Raw genomic sequence first — 17,416 nt, forward strand, 5'->3', positions numbered from 1 at the left:
AAATTATGTGCATGGGGGCATAGGGACAGAGACATAAAGGGAACATACATGGGGATGGTATATGGAAACAGAGGGGTGCAATGCCAGATACAGAGGGGAGATATTAGAAATGGAAAAAACAGGAACAAAGAAGTGAGATGGTTTGTGGGGACGGGACGAGGACCGTGCTCACAGGCTCCAGTGGCTTGCACAAATTACATTGTAACACGCCACGAAGGTAAGAGGGAGGGAGATGGTTGGACCACGTGAGAGGTGCTGAAGGGCAGTAGAAAGGAACAGAAGCTGAAGGGGGTTGCGAGAGGGAAGGGTGGTAGTGGAAAGGAATGGAACAGACGCTGAAGAGAAATGTGGAAGACAGAGTGGGGAGAAGATGCTGAAGGGAAATGGGGAACAGAGAGTGGGGAGAAGACGCTGAAGGGAATGGGGAACAGAGAGTGGGGAGAAGACGCTGATAGGAAATGGGGAACAGAGAGTGGGGAGAAGACGCTGGAAGGGAAGAAGACAGAGATGCCAGACTAAGGGGGGAGCGGAGGGAAGATGGAAGACGCAGCGGGAAGACAGACAATGGATGAAAGGAATTCAACGAGAAGATGAGGAAAGCAGAAACCAGACAACAAATGTATAAAAAAAAAAAAATTATATTTCTTTTCTTTTTTTTTTTTTGCTTTAGGATAAATTAGTATATTAGTTGTGTTGATAAAAATTTATAAATAAAGCCCTGCCAGCTGAACATCTCTTTCTCTAGTTCAGCAGCCAGAACTTTGATTTATAAGGAAGGAATAAGCTAAATATTGAGGCTTGTATGGGTGCTGCGTGGACTGTAGTCGCGGGGACAGGACGGGGAAAGTGGTCACGGGGACCCGGATGGGGCGGTGACAGGGATGGTGGTCACAGGGACGGGGACAAATTTTTTCCCTGTGTCATTCTCTAATCAAAGGCAGGAACCAACAGCAGAACTGGTGGCCAGAGCAATTTCGCAGCTCTCAAGAACCGAATCACATCTGGAGAAGAGGCCAAATGCTTACCACGCAAGAGACCAAGAAAGGAAGAGAAAGAACGCCGAGATACTCCAAGTGCTGAGATGGAGTCAACTGACTTTTGGACAGGTTGACCACCCAGCCCAGGGACTGCAGAAACTCCGCAACCTGAGCCTTAACCCGAGAACTTTCCTACAATGATTTTGCTCAAATCAACCAATTGTCCAGATAGGGGTGCACCAGAATGCCCTCCTTGCGCAAAGCCGCTGCCACAACTACCATAATCTTGGTGAAGGTGCGTGGCGCTGTAGCTAGACCAAAGGAAAGTGCATAAAACTGAAAATGCTCTCCCTAAATCGCAAACTGAAGGAAACGCTGATGGGAGGCCCGAATGGGAACATGCAGATATGCCTTCATCAGATTGAGAGAAAAGTTAAAAATTCCCCCGGTTGAACAGCAAGAATTACGAACTTCAGGGTTTCTATATGAAAGGACGGAACATGGAACGCTATGTTGACACCTTTGAAATCCAAAATGGGCCAAAAAAAACCCCTCTTTCATGGGCTCCACAAAGTAAATGGAGTACCTGCTGGTGCGAATCTCTTGAGGAGGCACTGGGACTACTGCTTTGAGGTTCAGTAACCTGAGCAGAGTCTGTCAAAAATCCCTCCTCTTCCAAGTTACCTGACAAGGAGGAAAGGAAATGATCTGGGAGAGGTCGTGAAAACTCCAGAGCACAACTGTCTTGAATCACTTCTAGGACCCACTGATCCGTTGTAATCTTGGCCCACCCCCATAGAAACATGTTGGCAGATAAAGGCCAAATGGCCCATCCAGCCTGCTCATCCACAGTAATCATTATCTCTTCCTCTAAGAGATCCCATGTGACTATCTCAGGCTTTCTTGAAATCTGGTAGAGATGTGGAATGGACTTCCTGACTCCATTAGACCGATAGGTCAGCTACAACAATTTCGTAAAGCCCTGAAAACTCTGCTGTTTAAACAAAATTTAAATGGTTTAACTATAGTATCAAAGAATTGACCATAATCCAGCTTTTTTTCTTTTATGCTCTCTTTCTTATGTACTCTAGTCTTAATTACATGTGAACCGAATCAAGCTCTGTTGAGAGATGACCCGGTATATAAACTGAAGACTAGATTAGACTAGATTAGATTAGAAATCAGACACAGTCTCTGTCATCACCTCTTCCGGGAGACTGTTCCATGCATCTACCACCCTTTCTGTAAAAAAGTATTTCCTTAGATTACTCTGGAGTCTATCACCTCTTAACTTCATCCTATACCCTCTCATTCCAGAGCTTCATTTCAAATGAAAGAGACTCGACTCATGCGCATTTACATCACGTAGGTATTTAAACATCTCTATCTTTTCCTCCAAAGTATATAGATTGAGATATTTAAGTCTGTCCCCGGTGAAACTCCCGCAACCAGGCTCTGACAACGAGTCATTGGGCCGGATGTGCAGAGTAGGAATCTCCAGAGGAGTTGTGATCCCCCCCCCGTTGGGCCCCCCAAAAGGACTGCATGCGTTGGAAGAAACGTCCTCTGTAAGGAAAAGGAGGTCACACCTCGACCAGGGCGATACCTATGAAAGTCACGCAATGCACCTGGGCAGAACCACCTCATGAAGCCTGGCGAGGTCAGTCCTCCATTAACCAAGGCACCTTAGAATCACTCAAGGCCTGAACCAGCTTATCTAACTCCTCCCCAAAGAGAAAGGAGTCCCAAAAGGGAAATTTACAGAGCTTAGCCTTAGATGACCTCATCTACCAACCAACCCAAAAGCCACAGGGTACGGTGTCTCACTACTCCGAGAGCCATGGACTTGTCCGAGGCACGCATGACATCATACATGGCACCAGAGAGATAAGAAGCTCCCAGTTCAATCTTAGCAACTTCCTGATCCACTAAGGACCAGTCAACTGACTTGCGGTCAAGAACTCTCTCAGACCACCAGAGACAAGCCTGGGCTACCAGCCCATCACAAATCGCCGCCTGGACAGCCACATCAAAACTTTAAGTAGAGCCTCCATTTTACGGTCCTGAGGGTCTCTCAGGGCCGAGCCACCTTCCACCGGTACGATATGTTGCGCGAGACTACTGCATCAATCACAGGAGACTTAAACGTATCTCTATCCCTATCCAGAATGGGGTAGTCTGGCCATGGACCATATCAAGCGTAAAGGCGCATCTGGAACTTTCCACTGAACGTGCACTACATCCTGAATATCCTGATGCATACAGAAAGAGTGGGATGCTGACCGGATCTCTTTAAGAAAAGGGTCCACAATATGAGGGGGGGGATCCTTAGCTTCCTCTTCAAAGTGTAAAACTGAAGACACTTGAAGGATGAGCTCTTGCAACTCTTCCCGATGAAATATGCACACAACTGATGCATCCTCGCCAACCGGCACCTCTGGAAAATCTCCATCCAAAACATCAGGCCCCCCTAACGGATCTGAAAGGTCCTCCCCAAGATCCAAGTCCTCATCCGGAGAAAACAGATCAGCTTGAAAAGAATCCACTTTCCAAGACATCCACGGCTGCGTGGACGATGGCTGGATAGAGGCAGCCATAGCAGGAGACTGAATGGGGACAGCCGTGGAAGGAAGAAATCCCCCAGAAGACCCCGAGACCCCCAGAACCTAAGCAGGACCCCAGCACCTAAAATAAGCCTTGCAAGAGGCTAACACAAACTCAGGACAAAAGTCTCTGGCGGCAATCCAGAAATCATAGCAGGAGCAGAAGACACATTTAAGACCTGTTCTTGTCATTCTAAGACAGGAGAAAGGTTGCCTGAGGCCGTGGGCAAAATGGACGCGCTTCCCGCCAAAACCGAGGGAAGGGCCACTGACAAACTGTCACCTGAAATAATACGCAGCACCAAAGCCAAACTCGCCTCCTTTGCTACAGATAAACATCCAGCTGCCCCAGAAGCAGCAGTAAAGGAATCCCCAGCCTCCCCGGCAGTCTGCAACACCAAATCTGCCCAACCCCGGTGAGTGTGGCAGGCGAAGTCCAGGCTTCACCACCACTTTCCGCCGAGTGGTGCGAGCGCGAAGGGGAGCCCAGCACACTGACACCCGAAGTCAGCTCCCCCTTGAGGCAGCCGGAACATTTCATGCACCCGCCAGCCACATTCACCACTTGCGCCCACAGAAAAATGCACTTGTGCTGCTTTTTTTGAAGAGCTCATAATGAAAGCGCCAAAAAACCACGCACGAAAACACTGTACAAAAATGGCATCCTCAGGACCACTTTATGCTCCTTTAATTTCTTGTGTCTATTTTTTTTTACTTCTCACAGCTCATCAGCTGTATCAAGAGAGCAGTCCCCACTGGCTCTCTAAACTGTAGTCTGTGCCTAACAGGTGGCCATACATACAGTTGAGGCTCCTCTAAAGCAAAGACATAAGGGGAGGTGGGGGAAATGGGGGGAGGGACTCGACCCTTCCGAGTGCCTTCCAAGTGTGGTTGACAGGACTCCTGAGAGGGTCCCCCAAGCTTTGTCTGGACAGCAAAAGGGACAAGAAAGACTCACTAACCAGATCCAGCAGGCCCAAACAAAACCTCAGCACAGACTGCACAAGCTTACCACGCCAACTGCTGGAGACTGAGAAAAAAGACTGCTTGTAATAGGGACTGCACAGCCCACTTGTACTATAGCCAAAAGTTAGTGTCTCAGTCTCCATCTACAGGCAGAGGAGCGTAAACCCATCCATTTCTGTGCCGGTCTGGAGGGACACTAAAGAAGAAAGGATACAAGTCCCAAGAGACAGTGGAACTAGGAGGTCAACAGAAGAGCCAGGTTGGGAGGAAACCCGGGGAAAGCCTGCTAACCCAACAGCAGTTGCATTAATCCAAGAGGCAACTCTCACACCTGCAGCTATTATCAATTAACACTGCTGACTGCTAGAGGAGGAATTTAAAAGAGGTCTTAGTTCTAGAGGTAAACAGAATTCTGGGGTACTTAGGAAGGGAAGTCAAAAATCATAAGGGGAACGAGACAGAGGGACAGAAAACCACAAAGATAGTTCTCCAAGGAGGAGGGTCGAAGACAGTTTCCCTCCCAATCTCCAAGGCGGGCAGTCCCATTTGCTAAAAAAGGGAAGAGAGTCCATCCTAAACAGACATTAGTAGAAAGGATTACTAGAGGCATCCACAGGGAACAGCTGGAGCCCAAGGATGAGGGGGAGAGAAGTCCCAAGAACCAGACAACCTCTAATCTGGAGAAAAGGTGTTTCCCTATGGGTGAGTGCTGATTTATTCTGATGTGTTATTGCTCTTAATAGAAAGGAGAAGAATGTTACGATGGCTGAAGTTTAAACTGAGCATTGCTAGTGAAAAAAAACAACAACCAATCTGTATTCTGAAAGGGGCAAAGTAGATATAGAAAAGTGAAACTGAGGTTAAAAATGACAAGGGTGGTTATTCCATTAATGCAGGTTAAGTTAAAACTGTTGGGGAAAAAAATCCTATAAAGCTAAATAGAATTACAATATCTAGGTTTAAGGTTTAAGAAGTGAAATCATAAAACTGTGAGGGGAGAATTGGCGTTATGACAATTTTAGTTTTACATGAGTTTATGTTAAATAAAGCTGTTATTTTACAACTGTATGTGTTAGCAACAGTTTGCGAGTGCTACTGAATCATCCAGTAGAGAAAATACAGCAAAGAAGTTTGGGGTAACCCTGTACTCATGGCCCCTTGGTGGTACCAACACCATGGTGGGCTAACATCATTTGATGTTTGCATACATTTATCTCACCACCAAATGATTTTCATATTAATATTACAATTATCATCAGCACTATCATCCTAAATGTTTTTCCCCTCCCAAACTATACTCTGTCCAGCAGGAGGTATATTGATGCTCTAGGGCAGTGCCTTGCAAACTATTTCCAACCGTGGCACATTAAACAGGTGGCCGTGACTGAAAGGCACCCGGAAATGCTCATGTGTTGCCGTGATGACATCACATGCACGCATGGCATCATCACGGCAACGTCTGCGCAAAGATGCTGCAGATAGGGCCTTAAGCCAGCAGTGGGGGGGTGTGTGTCAACAGAAGAGGCGTGGAGAGCAGTAGAGGTGCCAAGGAGAGGCACTAACTATCTATAGGATGTGCCTCTCTCTGTGAGAAGCACGTCCTGTAGGCAGTCAGCCGGCACTATTTCTTCCTCCCCAGTGTGTTGTGGCACACCTGAAATCTCAGGAGGCACACTAGTGTGCAGTGGCACAGTTTGCGAAACACTGCTCTAGGGTTTAGTGTAATATTTATAGCACTGTATTTTCATAGGTGGGTTAGGGCTGTTATAACATAACATAAAAACCTCACTTGTATACTGCAAATACCATTAAGTTCTATGTGGTTCACAAAGACTAGTAATACAATTGAATAAACATCCTATATCTAACTTCCGAAAGATTCCCTAAAAAGATGTGCCTTTAAGGTTATGGTGTCATAAATTTCCTACATAGGTTTTGAGCGTCTTTTTGCAGGGTTTGGTGTTAGTTTAAGGCCTTATCTGAAAGTAACCCTGTACTCAGAACCTGTACTAAGCATAAGACATCTGAGTCAATGTCTGTCTGGAATAACTGACTTCTTGGTAAGCCCTGGGCTGAGGGCACTGGGAAGTTTCCTCTCCTGATGGACTGCAGATTGATACTGGTGCAGTCAGTATTAATTCCAAGCCCCTTCAAAGCCTCATTGTTAATACATCACCTGCAAGCAGCAAATGGGTCTTGAATATTAAACAAATTATTCAAATGTCTGGCATCCTTGTCAATCTGTGCCAATGAGGAGCAAGAACAAATTCTTTCTTCTTTGGGAAGGGTTGGTCAGGAGGGGTGAGGATGATAGACATCAGGCAGAGGCCCTGGTACTGAGCCTCTATAGAACACAGCACCAAGACTACTGGTGTCCTTGAGGCATCCCTGACATGAGAACTGCTTAGCCTCCATTTTATCAGAGGAGACACAACGGTCTCCATGGAGTCGAGACCTAGTTTTTGTACATTTCAAGTCACTCAGGAGGTTGTGGTTACTCTGGCCGAGATGCATTCCCCCTTTATCAATGGCAGCTTTTGAGGAGCAGCTCATGAAGAAGTTTGAGGAATGGATTAAATTCTTCTTTTCTTGACAGGAGGCTGTTGTGTCGATGCCAAGGCTCGAAGTAATATAAGACCCATTTCACTGCCTGCAGGGAACACATCGACACCAAAGCCTCAAAAGGGAGTGCTGCGCCAGGAACACTTCTTAATGCGCTAGGTTATATCTGGAAAAATAGCCACAGAAAAATCAAGCAATTTACAGATGAAAGATACTCAACTGCGTGCTAGAGGCCTACAGGGGCCAAAAATGAAGTTGAAGAAATAAGAAAGGAAGCTTAGAAACATCTGAAAAACCTAACTAAAGTGGAAAAAAAAAGACATTGCATGACAACAAAAGGATTTACACAATGAAAAACACAAAAGATGGTGAAAAATATTTCACACGTTGAAACAAAGCACCAGAGAAATCTGACAGTTTAGCCTATTACCATCTTTTTTCATGACAGTGGAAAGTTGAAAAGCCCGACATGTGCCATAGGATGCTCTTACTGAAGCTGGAGAGCTCTTCCTGCTTAAGGGTTCTGTCAGATATTGTCACCTGCACGTGAGTATCAGTATCCTGCTTTTCTCAGAAAATCAAATTTATTGAATGATGCTACTAATTATAATGGCAGTTTTAGCAGGGAGATAAAACTGGCTGGAGGAGGGAGGATTTCTTTATGCATATAAAGCTGAAGTATTTTATATTGCTAGTTTATAAATGGGGAGGAAAGGGAGCATAAGTGGGCATAATGTACAAAGATGTCACTTTGGCCTGCTTTATTGCCACTCCATATATTTCTGTCTAGAGATGCCACTTTCTGTACCTGAGGTCATGAAAGGTTATGTAACTTGCCAGAGATCACAAAAAGCAGCAGTGGCATTTGAATCCTGACTTCCCTTGTTCTCAGCCTGTTGCTTTAACCATTATACTACTACATGGATTTAAATTCAATGCTCTCTACATTCTTTGCATTATACTTTTAACTCTTGGATATTATAATATTAAAAGTTTTAAAAATGAATAAACAGCTGGAAGACATGTCAAGGGTCATATCCTGATAACTACCACCTTTTAATGAGCTAGTTCTATTACTTTAAAAAAAAAAAAAAGTATTCAAGATGCAGAGCAACAAGACATCACAAAACTTACCAGCACCGGGAATGATCTGAGTTGGCATGAGGTTCTCTGGCTCATGGGATTGTCCTTTTGCACATTTTAACCATGCGAAAACTTCTTCATCTCCTATGTCTTCTCCCTCTGAAACAAGAGAAAGAGGATTCTAAAACAACTCTGATACAAATCTTCAAAGCTAAAATCACTCGACCTATATTACTACTCTCTAGTTTTTCTTCAGGATAAAGAAATGTTGCTGAAATTGTACTTTAATTTGAAACAAGTATCCTATTTAGGAAAAAAGGTATATATATTTCCTAATGTCTCAAAATGGACGAAATCGAGAAGAAAATAATTTCTATCATACCATTCAAAGGCGGTATCATAGGGGCAGTTTTTCAGTTAAGGTTTCCTTGTAAGTGTTTAATTTCCTTTCAGGCAGATAAAGGCCAAATGGCCCATCTAGCCTGCCCATCCGTAGTAACCATTATTTCTTTCTCTATCTGAGAGATCCCATGTGCCTATCCCAGGCCCTCTTGAATTCAGTCACAGTCTCTGTTTACACCACCTTTTCCGGGAGACTGTTCCATGCAACTACCACCCTTTCTGTATAAATTATTTCCTCAGATTACACCGGAGCCTATCACCTCTTAACTTCATCCTATGCCCTCTCATCGCAGTTTCCTTTCAAATGAAAGACTTGACTTATGAACATTTACATTATGTAAGTATTTAAACGACTCTATCATATCTTCCCTCTCCCGCCTTTCCTCCAAAGTATATAGTTTGAGATTTTTAAGTCTGTCCCCATATGCCTTATCATGAAGACCATACACCATTTTAGTAGCTTTCCTTTGGACTGACTCTATCCTTTTTATATCTTTTTGAAGGTGCGGCCTCCAGAATTGTACACAATATTCTAAATGAGGTCTCACCAGTCTTATAAAGAGGCATCAATACCTCCTTTCTCCTACAGGCCATACCTCTCCCTATGCAACCTAGCATCCTTCTAGCTTTCGCCATCACCTTTTCAACCTGTTTGTCATCGCATACAATCACACCCAAGTCCCGCTCTTCCATCGTGCACATAAGTTCTTTACCCCCTAAACTGTACCGTTCCCTTGGGTTTTTGCAGCCCAAATGCATGACCTTGCATTTCTTAGCATTAAATTTTAGCTGCCAAATTTCTGACCATTCTTCAAGCTTCGCCAGGTCTTTCTTCATGTTATTCACACCATCTGGCGTGTCTACTCTATTGTAGATTTTGGTATCATCCGCAAAGAGGCAAATCTTACCCAACAACCCTTCAGCAATATCGGTTATAAAAATGTTAAAAAGAACATGCCCAAAAACAGAACCTTGAGGCACACCACGTGCTTCTCCTCAGAACGATCTTCATTGATCACTACCCTCTGTCGCCTTCTACTAAACCAGTTCCTGACCCAGCCCATCACTTTGGGACCCATCCCAAGGGCACTCAGTTTATTTATTAGACATCTGTGTGGAACACTGTCAAAGGCTTTGCTAAAATCTAAATACACCACATCTAGCGCACATCTTCTATCCAATTCTCTGGTCACCCAGTCAAAGAAATTGATTAGATCAGACCTTTATTCATAAAAAATACTCGTATTCAGATACAACAATCTTATACTAATCTCCTTCACAGTAGTCCCCTTGGGCTGCCACACACTTCTTCCAACAGTTCTGTCACTGTCAGAAGCAGCACTGGAACGCCTCTTTTGAGATTGCTCGCAACTGGTCCGTCACATTCTGCATGATGTCTTCTCATCTGGTCCCTTTCAGGGGCATTTTCAGCTTGGGGAAAAGCCAGAAGTCACTTGGAGCCATGTCGGGAGAGTAGGGAGCCTGAGAAATCACAGGTTTGTTGTGTTTGGCCAGGAAACTCCATATCAAATGTGAAGAATGGGCAGGTGCGTTATCGTGATGGAGCTGCCAATTGCCCGCTGCCCACAGGTCTGTACGTTTGCATCTCACAGCGATACGAAGATAACGCATAACCTCTTGGTAGTACCCCTTGGTTATCGACCATGTGGTGCGTACTCATGATGAACCACGCCACTGGAGTCAAAGAAGATGGTCAGTATGACTTTGACATTGCTGTGGACCTGCCTTGCTTTTTTTTGGCCTCAGGGATGTTGAATGCTTTCATTGTGATGACATCAACTTGGTTTCTGGGTCATACCCATAAACCCAGGACTCATCGCCAGTGATCACTGTGCTGAGGAAGTTGGGATCACTGTTCAGGCTCCAGCATACTGCATGATTTCCAAACAGAGTTGCTTCTGCTCAATCGTTAGCAGCTTTGACACAAACTTCGTTGAAATTCTCCTGAAGCCCAAATCCTCATTCAAAATGGAATGAACGAATCCAATGCTGATGCTCGCCTCGTCTGCAAGTTCTCTGATCGTGATTCGATGATACTGCATCACCAGGGTCCTCACTTGGTCAATGACAATCTCATTTCTGGATGTTGAGGGCCTACCAGAATGTGCTTCACTCTCCACTGATGTGCAGCCATCTCTGAAGCGGTTGTACCACTCTTTTATCTGTATGGTGCACATTGCTTCGTCCCTGAAGGCCTGTTGAATCTTGCAGAATGTTTCCACTTGGAAATTGCCAAGCTTTACACAAAATTTAATGCAGTAGCACTGTTCAACTTTTTCTGTCATTTTGTAAAAAATGAAAATCCAATGGCGCTCACTTACACTTCCTCACTCATCAGCGGTCTGCCAATGACTTACAACTTCTGTAGGCGGGAAAAAATTAAAGCATGCGCATTAGGGTCGCCTACATACGTGCACCAAACCATGCCTCCCTAACTTTATTTGTTTATGCAAGAAAAATTAAAGGTCTGATACTTTTTGAACGGCTCTTGTATTCTTTGAACCTGCTTAATTAGGCTTTTTCTTAGAAGGTAAAGGGATCTCTACACATCCAGACTGAATTATGAAGTTAGTGTGGTATTTAAATAAGTAGTAGGATATTTGTTGCTCTTTTCTTTAAATGATATTCAAGTTATTTCCCCAGTTCCAGGGTGTTTTCTTTTCTTGCCTCTTCTCTTCTATTGTGGACTATATGAGATTATATATTGCCTTTGTTGTTTGTTTGTTTCTCCTTTTTGGGTCAGTATGTTACTGACAAATATTTGTATTTCTGTATTTCTTATACCATTGTGTTTGTATGATAATTTGAAATGATTAAAAAAAAAAAATCATTCCCCTCCAAGCCAACCTCTTACAAGAATATGGTACAGTGCACAGCAGAAGTTTAAGAAAGTTTAACAAGTCTACTGATGAAGCTGTCCTCTCCTATAACTCCATTCTCTCATCTTCTATCTATACCCTTGCCCTTCCCATTTCCAGTCCTGTAAGACGTGCCAAACTCCAGCCCTGGTTGACCCCCAAAATCCGTTACCTGCGCTCCTGTGCCTGAACTACTGAACATCTTTGGCTTATATCCCGGACGCTTGCTGGCTTCGTTCATTTCAAATTCATGCTGACGTCCTTCCGATCTAACCTCTCGCTTGTCAAACAGGACTACTACTACCATTTAACTAACTCTCTTAGTGCCAACCCTCACCTTTTCTTTGCCACGCTCAACTCTCTACCCAAAGTGCCCCTGCCTCCCATCCCCTCTTCACTCTCCCCCCAGACCATGGCAGAGTTCTTCCACGACAAGATTCACAAGATCCACCTTGAATTCTCAACAGTCACCTCCCTCACCACTCCTTCTGACTGTCCACTCTGTCAACCTCCCTTCAACAACCCTTACAACTCTTTCTTCCTTTACTGAAGTTACAGAAGAGGAAACTGCTAACCTTCTCTTCTCCTCCAAACCCACTACCTGTTCCTCTGATCCGATTCCTAACCACTTACTGGGATCCATCTCTCTCACTGTAATCTCTCCTATCGGCCATTAGCTCTCACCCACGGTTGGGATCTAGAGATCATCTTTGGCCAGTAATAGACTATCATCGAGGGCTCTGCTTGGCCATTATATCCTGCTGTTGCCTTACACCAGGGGTGTCCAACCTTTTGGTTTCACTGGGCTGCATTGGCCGAAAGATTTTTTTCTGGAGCCGCACAAACACTAACACTAGCTGATGAGCAAAAAAAAAAAGATTGAGAAGGTCCCAAATTTGCAATTACTAATATAGAAGATGTACGTATCTAATAATAAACCTTCATTAAAGGGACACACTGGAGAGGAACCCAAAAAAGCAGTAATACTTACCCTGACTGAGTGATCCTCCACGTACACTGCTGACAATGGGAGCAGCCATAGGCTTCTGCATCCCCATTCTGATGCGTGCTCCTGGCTCTCCCATTCACTTCTATTACAGCTACGGTGAGCCTCTTCAGAGGTGAGCCTCATCAGAGTGGGGATGCTGAATCAGCTGTCAGTGGCGCACGTGGAGAATCGTCTAGTCAGGGTAAATATTACTGCTTTTTTGGGCCTCCCACTTTGAGCTTAGGCTCCCTCAAAATGAACATCTCCCCTGCTGTAGCTAGTAGGGATCCCCAAGCCTCACCAACTGACAGCCACCTCCTCCCCCTCCAACTTCCCAAGTTCTGCAGCTGGCAGCAATATTGCAGAGCTGCTGCCTTCCCTCCTCCCTGCCCCCCCCCCCACTTGGCTTTCATGCATGCATGAAAGCAGGGGCAGCTTGAAGATATTGCCATTGGCTGCAAAGCTTGGAGATTTTGAGTTGCCAGACTGGAGGAAGATGTCTTCAGTTGGCAGGGCTTGGGAATCCCCACTAGCTCAAGTATTTATAAATTGCACTCAGGTAGGGAGAAACTTTGGTGCCCATCCACTAATTTATATGTATGCTTTTATAAAATATTTTCGATGTTATGATATCAATAAGGTTTGAGATATATTTATTAACTATATATTTATATTTATGTAGATATTGCTTGATTAATTCACACCAGTTGGCAGTTTTCCAGTCCAAGGGAACTTTTCCCTTGCTTAGGGAAAGATTGAAAAGCTCAGCTAACGGTTCTGCCAGGACATCTCTCAATTCTCGAAGTACTCTGGGGTGTAGATTATCCGGTCCATAGCTTTGTTTACTTTTAGCTTTGATAGCTCGTGATAGACATTGCTTGCGGTAAATTCAAAGTCCCGGAATGGGTCCTCCGAGCACTCCTTTTGTCTGTAGCTGAGGTCCGGATCCTGGCGCTTCGCGGGTGAAGACTGAGCAGAAGTAGTTATTGAGTAGTTCTGCTTTGTCTGCATCTGAGTCTACAAAGTTACCGTCAGGTTTCCTTAGGCGTGCAATACCGCTTGTGTTCTTCCTGTCGCTAACGTACTTAAAAAAGGATTTATCCCCTTTTTTAACCTGTCTTGCTTTTTCCATAAATCAATTTTGCAGTGGTATTTTGAATCAATTGTAGTCTTTGGAGGCAGATCTTTGTGATGCCAAGATAAATAGCATTATAATAATCTAGCTGAGATAGTATAATTGATTGGATCAAGATAGAAAAATGATGATGGAAAAGAGATCTAATCTTCCTCAGCATTCGTAAACTGAAAAAACATTTATTAACCAAACAGTTTATTTGATCCTTAAAGGTAAGGGAAGAGTTGAAAAGTATTCCCAAAATCTTGGAGGAGAACTCAATTTATAGGGAGGCTCCAGAATCCAAAAGTACAGTGGAAGGAAGATAATCCAGTTTAGGGCCTAACCACAAAAATTTAGTTTTGGCTGCATTTAACTTCATCTGGACAGACATAGCCCAAGTTTGAGGTTTGGAAATACAGTGGTTTATTTTAAAAGTTAAATTGGTAATATTTGAGTCAATCTCGATCAATATAAAGATGTCATCCGCATAGGTAAAAAGCGTTTCCCAAGCTGACAACTTGTAAGAATTCAAGGTTGTCATATAAAGATTGAACAAGATTAGGGAAAGCGGAGAGCCCTGGGGAACCCCACAAGGAGGCTGCCAGGAATTAGAAATATTACCATCAATATTAACTGAGTAAGATTGAGACGGGGATGGGATTTAATATACCACCTTTCTGTAGTCACAATCAAATCAGTTTACACATTATGTACAGGTAATGGAGGGTTAAGTAACTTGCTCAGAGTCACACGCAGCTGCAGTGGGAATTAAATCCAGTTCCCCAGGTTCTCAGGTCACTGCACTAACCGTTAAGTTACTCCTCCACTTTATACTCGAAAGGCATATTGGTAGAAGAAAGGAATATCTGGGATACAGTGATTATGTAATCTTCACATTTTTGTACTTTAATTTTATAAACTAGACTTCAGATATTAGAACAAATTATAAGCTCTAGATATTTAACACTACAAAGCTTAATTAAATCCAGGTTCATACCAGTACGGGGACGGTTCTTCCTCAGTCGGTAACAGTCCAAACAGACACCAAAGCCGCATTTTCGACAAACCCAATGAATATTGAATAGAGTTGTTTCACATACATCACACATCTCTCTCACTCCTCGTACAGCTCGCTTCCATGCTACTTTTTCTATAAAAGGGGGGAAAAAATATACACATGCTCATATTAGATTTGAAGACAGATATAGCAAAACAGTGGAAGGTAATTTTTTTTTTTTAATCTTTATTCATTTTCAAAAGCCAACATTAAGTGCAACAGATTAACAAACAAATTTTACAATAATCAGCACTCAATACAATCAAATGATATAATAAATATATACAACACCACCCTCCTGCACCCTCCCACCCACTCTTCCTGGATGTGCATAACAGAAATCAAAGGGAAATACGTATGTTCATTTCATATAAAATTTTGTTAATGGATCCCAAATTGCTTTGAATTTATTATAGTGTCCCAATTTTAACAAATTCATATGCTCAAATTTATAAATCTGGAATAAAATTTCTCACCAAAAACAATAATTTATATTATCCCAATTTTTCAAGATCAGCTGCATAGCAACTCCTATCTTGACGAAAAGCAGCCTATTCTGATTTGTATTGATTGGACTTTTGGGCATTAATAATGTTCCAAACAACACAACATCATACGTCAATGACAGTGGAACTTCCAGGATCATAATAATTTGACCCCATATAGATCTCCAAAATTTAAGTATCAAGGGGCAATAAAACAATAGATGACAGTGCCAGCATCTATTTGACTTTGATCTATCTAACTTTTACAACCGAACAGGGGTCCAGAAAATTCTATACAACAGAAAAAACCAAGTCTGTCTCATAGATGCTGATACTGTACATCTCATCCTCCAAGTCCAAATCTGTGGCCATTGAGTAGCAGAAATCTGCTGCTTAATCTCAATGCTCCAAATATCTCTCAAGATTGCTTTTGGTTTCTTATTAATATAATCAGATATTAATTTATACCACTTGGCTGCCTGATGCCCTAGCAAATCTGTCTGGAATCACAGGCCCGACAAGCTATACTGATTTTTAAAATTTTGCCAATCATGGAACCCCTTCTGAATGGCCTGCTTCAACTGCAACCACTTATATGCTTGAGATTTTGAAATACCGAATGATTGTTGCAGTCGTGAAAAATCAAGCATTTTCCTATTTGTTTTTTTTTACTTTATTTATTTATCAATTTTATATTTTAACAAAATCAAACATTTTGTACAGAAAGATTGTCTGATTATACATATTTTTAAAAAATAAAAAAAAGATAATTTTCACAATAGATTCTCTATTTAAACAATCTCAAGTCCTCATATTGGATCCAAGAATTTATGAGTGAACATTAAGGAAATTCAAAATAAATCCTATACCAGAAAAAGGTATCTAGTGGCTGGGTTAAGGAGTTTGTATACTATTGATCAAGTCCACTGTTGTTCCTCCCTTTTCCAAGCGTTTCAGCGTCAAGAAAGCTGTAAGTTGGGCCAGTTCAAAAAACACATATTTATTATCATAATACCTTACTATACATTTACATGGAAAGCGCAAGAAGAAACCACCACTCAACTGCGCAACTCCTGATTTCAACAAAAGAAATTGTCGTCTACGATTCTCAGTTTCTTTACTAACATCTGGGAATACTTGAATTTTCAAACCCAGGAACTCCTTGTTTTTATTTTTAAAAAACATTTTTAATATCCAATCTTTATCTGGCAATAATGCCACAGATAATAGAAGAGTTGCTGGTTTAGCCAAATCTTTATCAGATACTTCCAAAATTGCTGTTAAATGTAACTGAGGTTCCTGTTCAACCTGTTTCTGATCCTCCGCTTGCTGATCCATTACTTTGGTAGGCAGATAGTACACCCGAGTAAGGGGAGGTATTGACAGAAAAAGCTGGATCATTCATTGTTTTTGACAAACTTGGCATATGAAATGCCAGTCTAGTATTATTTGAAGAATGCCTTTGAGCAACGAAACCCGTTTGGTGCATACCGATCATATAAGGGAGAGCATTGGCTAATCGCAGAGCCAATAGCTTAGCCACATTAATTAAGGAAATAGGCCTGTAATTTGAAACCAACATGGGATCTTTATTTGGCTTTGGCAAAACAATAGTTAAGGATTCTGCCATACTACCTGAAATACAACTTTAATTAGTTGTGATTGATATAAATTTAGAAGATGAGGTAAAAGTGTAATTTTAAATTATTTGAAAAACTCCACAGTGAATCCATCACTACCCGGAGCAGATCCTACTCTGAGGGACTTCAAAGCTGCCTGGAGTTCCTTAAGTGATATAGGCACTTCCAGATTTTCTTTTATATGCTCAGGAATTTTTGGCCCTTGAATTAACTTTAAAAATTCTAATCCCTCAATTTCTTTATTTGAATAAAGCTCAGAAGAATATAAAGCTTTGTAATAATCCAAAAATTGTTTTAAAATATTTCCAATTTGAGAATGAATTTTACCTTTCGCGTTCTTAATAGCAGCAATCTTCACTTTTCGTTTTTTATCTTTGAGATAATTAGTCAATCTTCCCGCTTTATTTGAGTTTCCATAATACAGAGCTTGCTGAGAAAACAAATCTTTTCTAGCCAATTGCGAGGAAATCTCATTATATCTATATTTAGCTTTGGATGTGCAGCGGCACATCTAAGCTGCTGTGCATCCAGAGAGCAAAGGGGCATGTTGAGGGAGGTGTGTTATGGGTAGGCTTCAACCAGGACATACCCCAGCCATAATCAAGCTTTCCTAGAGGGAACTTAAGACGCCGGCAATTAGATCTGTTTGAGTTGTGT

At 42.5% G+C, this 17,416-nt stretch overlaps 1 protein-coding gene across 2 annotated transcripts in view; it reads right to left on the bottom strand.

Annotated features, from left to right (window-relative positions):
• Window positions 1-17,416, bottom strand: part of KDM3B (lysine demethylase 3B) — a 266,148-nt gene that overhangs the window by 114,228 nt on the left and 134,504 nt on the right. For both annotated transcript variants that reach the window (XM_033927119.1, XM_033927118.1), the window contains 2 exons: window positions 14,575-14,727; window positions 8,243-8,350 (listed from right to left, as the gene is read on the bottom strand). In XM_033927119.1, coding sequence (XP_033783010.1) covers window positions 8,243-8,350; window positions 14,575-14,727 — 261 coding nt within the window. The remainder of the gene's footprint in view (window positions 1-8,242; window positions 8,351-14,574; window positions 14,728-17,416) is intronic.

This window comes from Geotrypetes seraphini, chromosome 18 (genome assembly GCF_902459505.1).
Source record: "Geotrypetes seraphini chromosome 18, aGeoSer1.1, whole genome shotgun sequence".
NCBI lineage: Eukaryota > Metazoa > Chordata > Amphibia > Gymnophiona > Dermophiidae > Geotrypetes > Geotrypetes seraphini.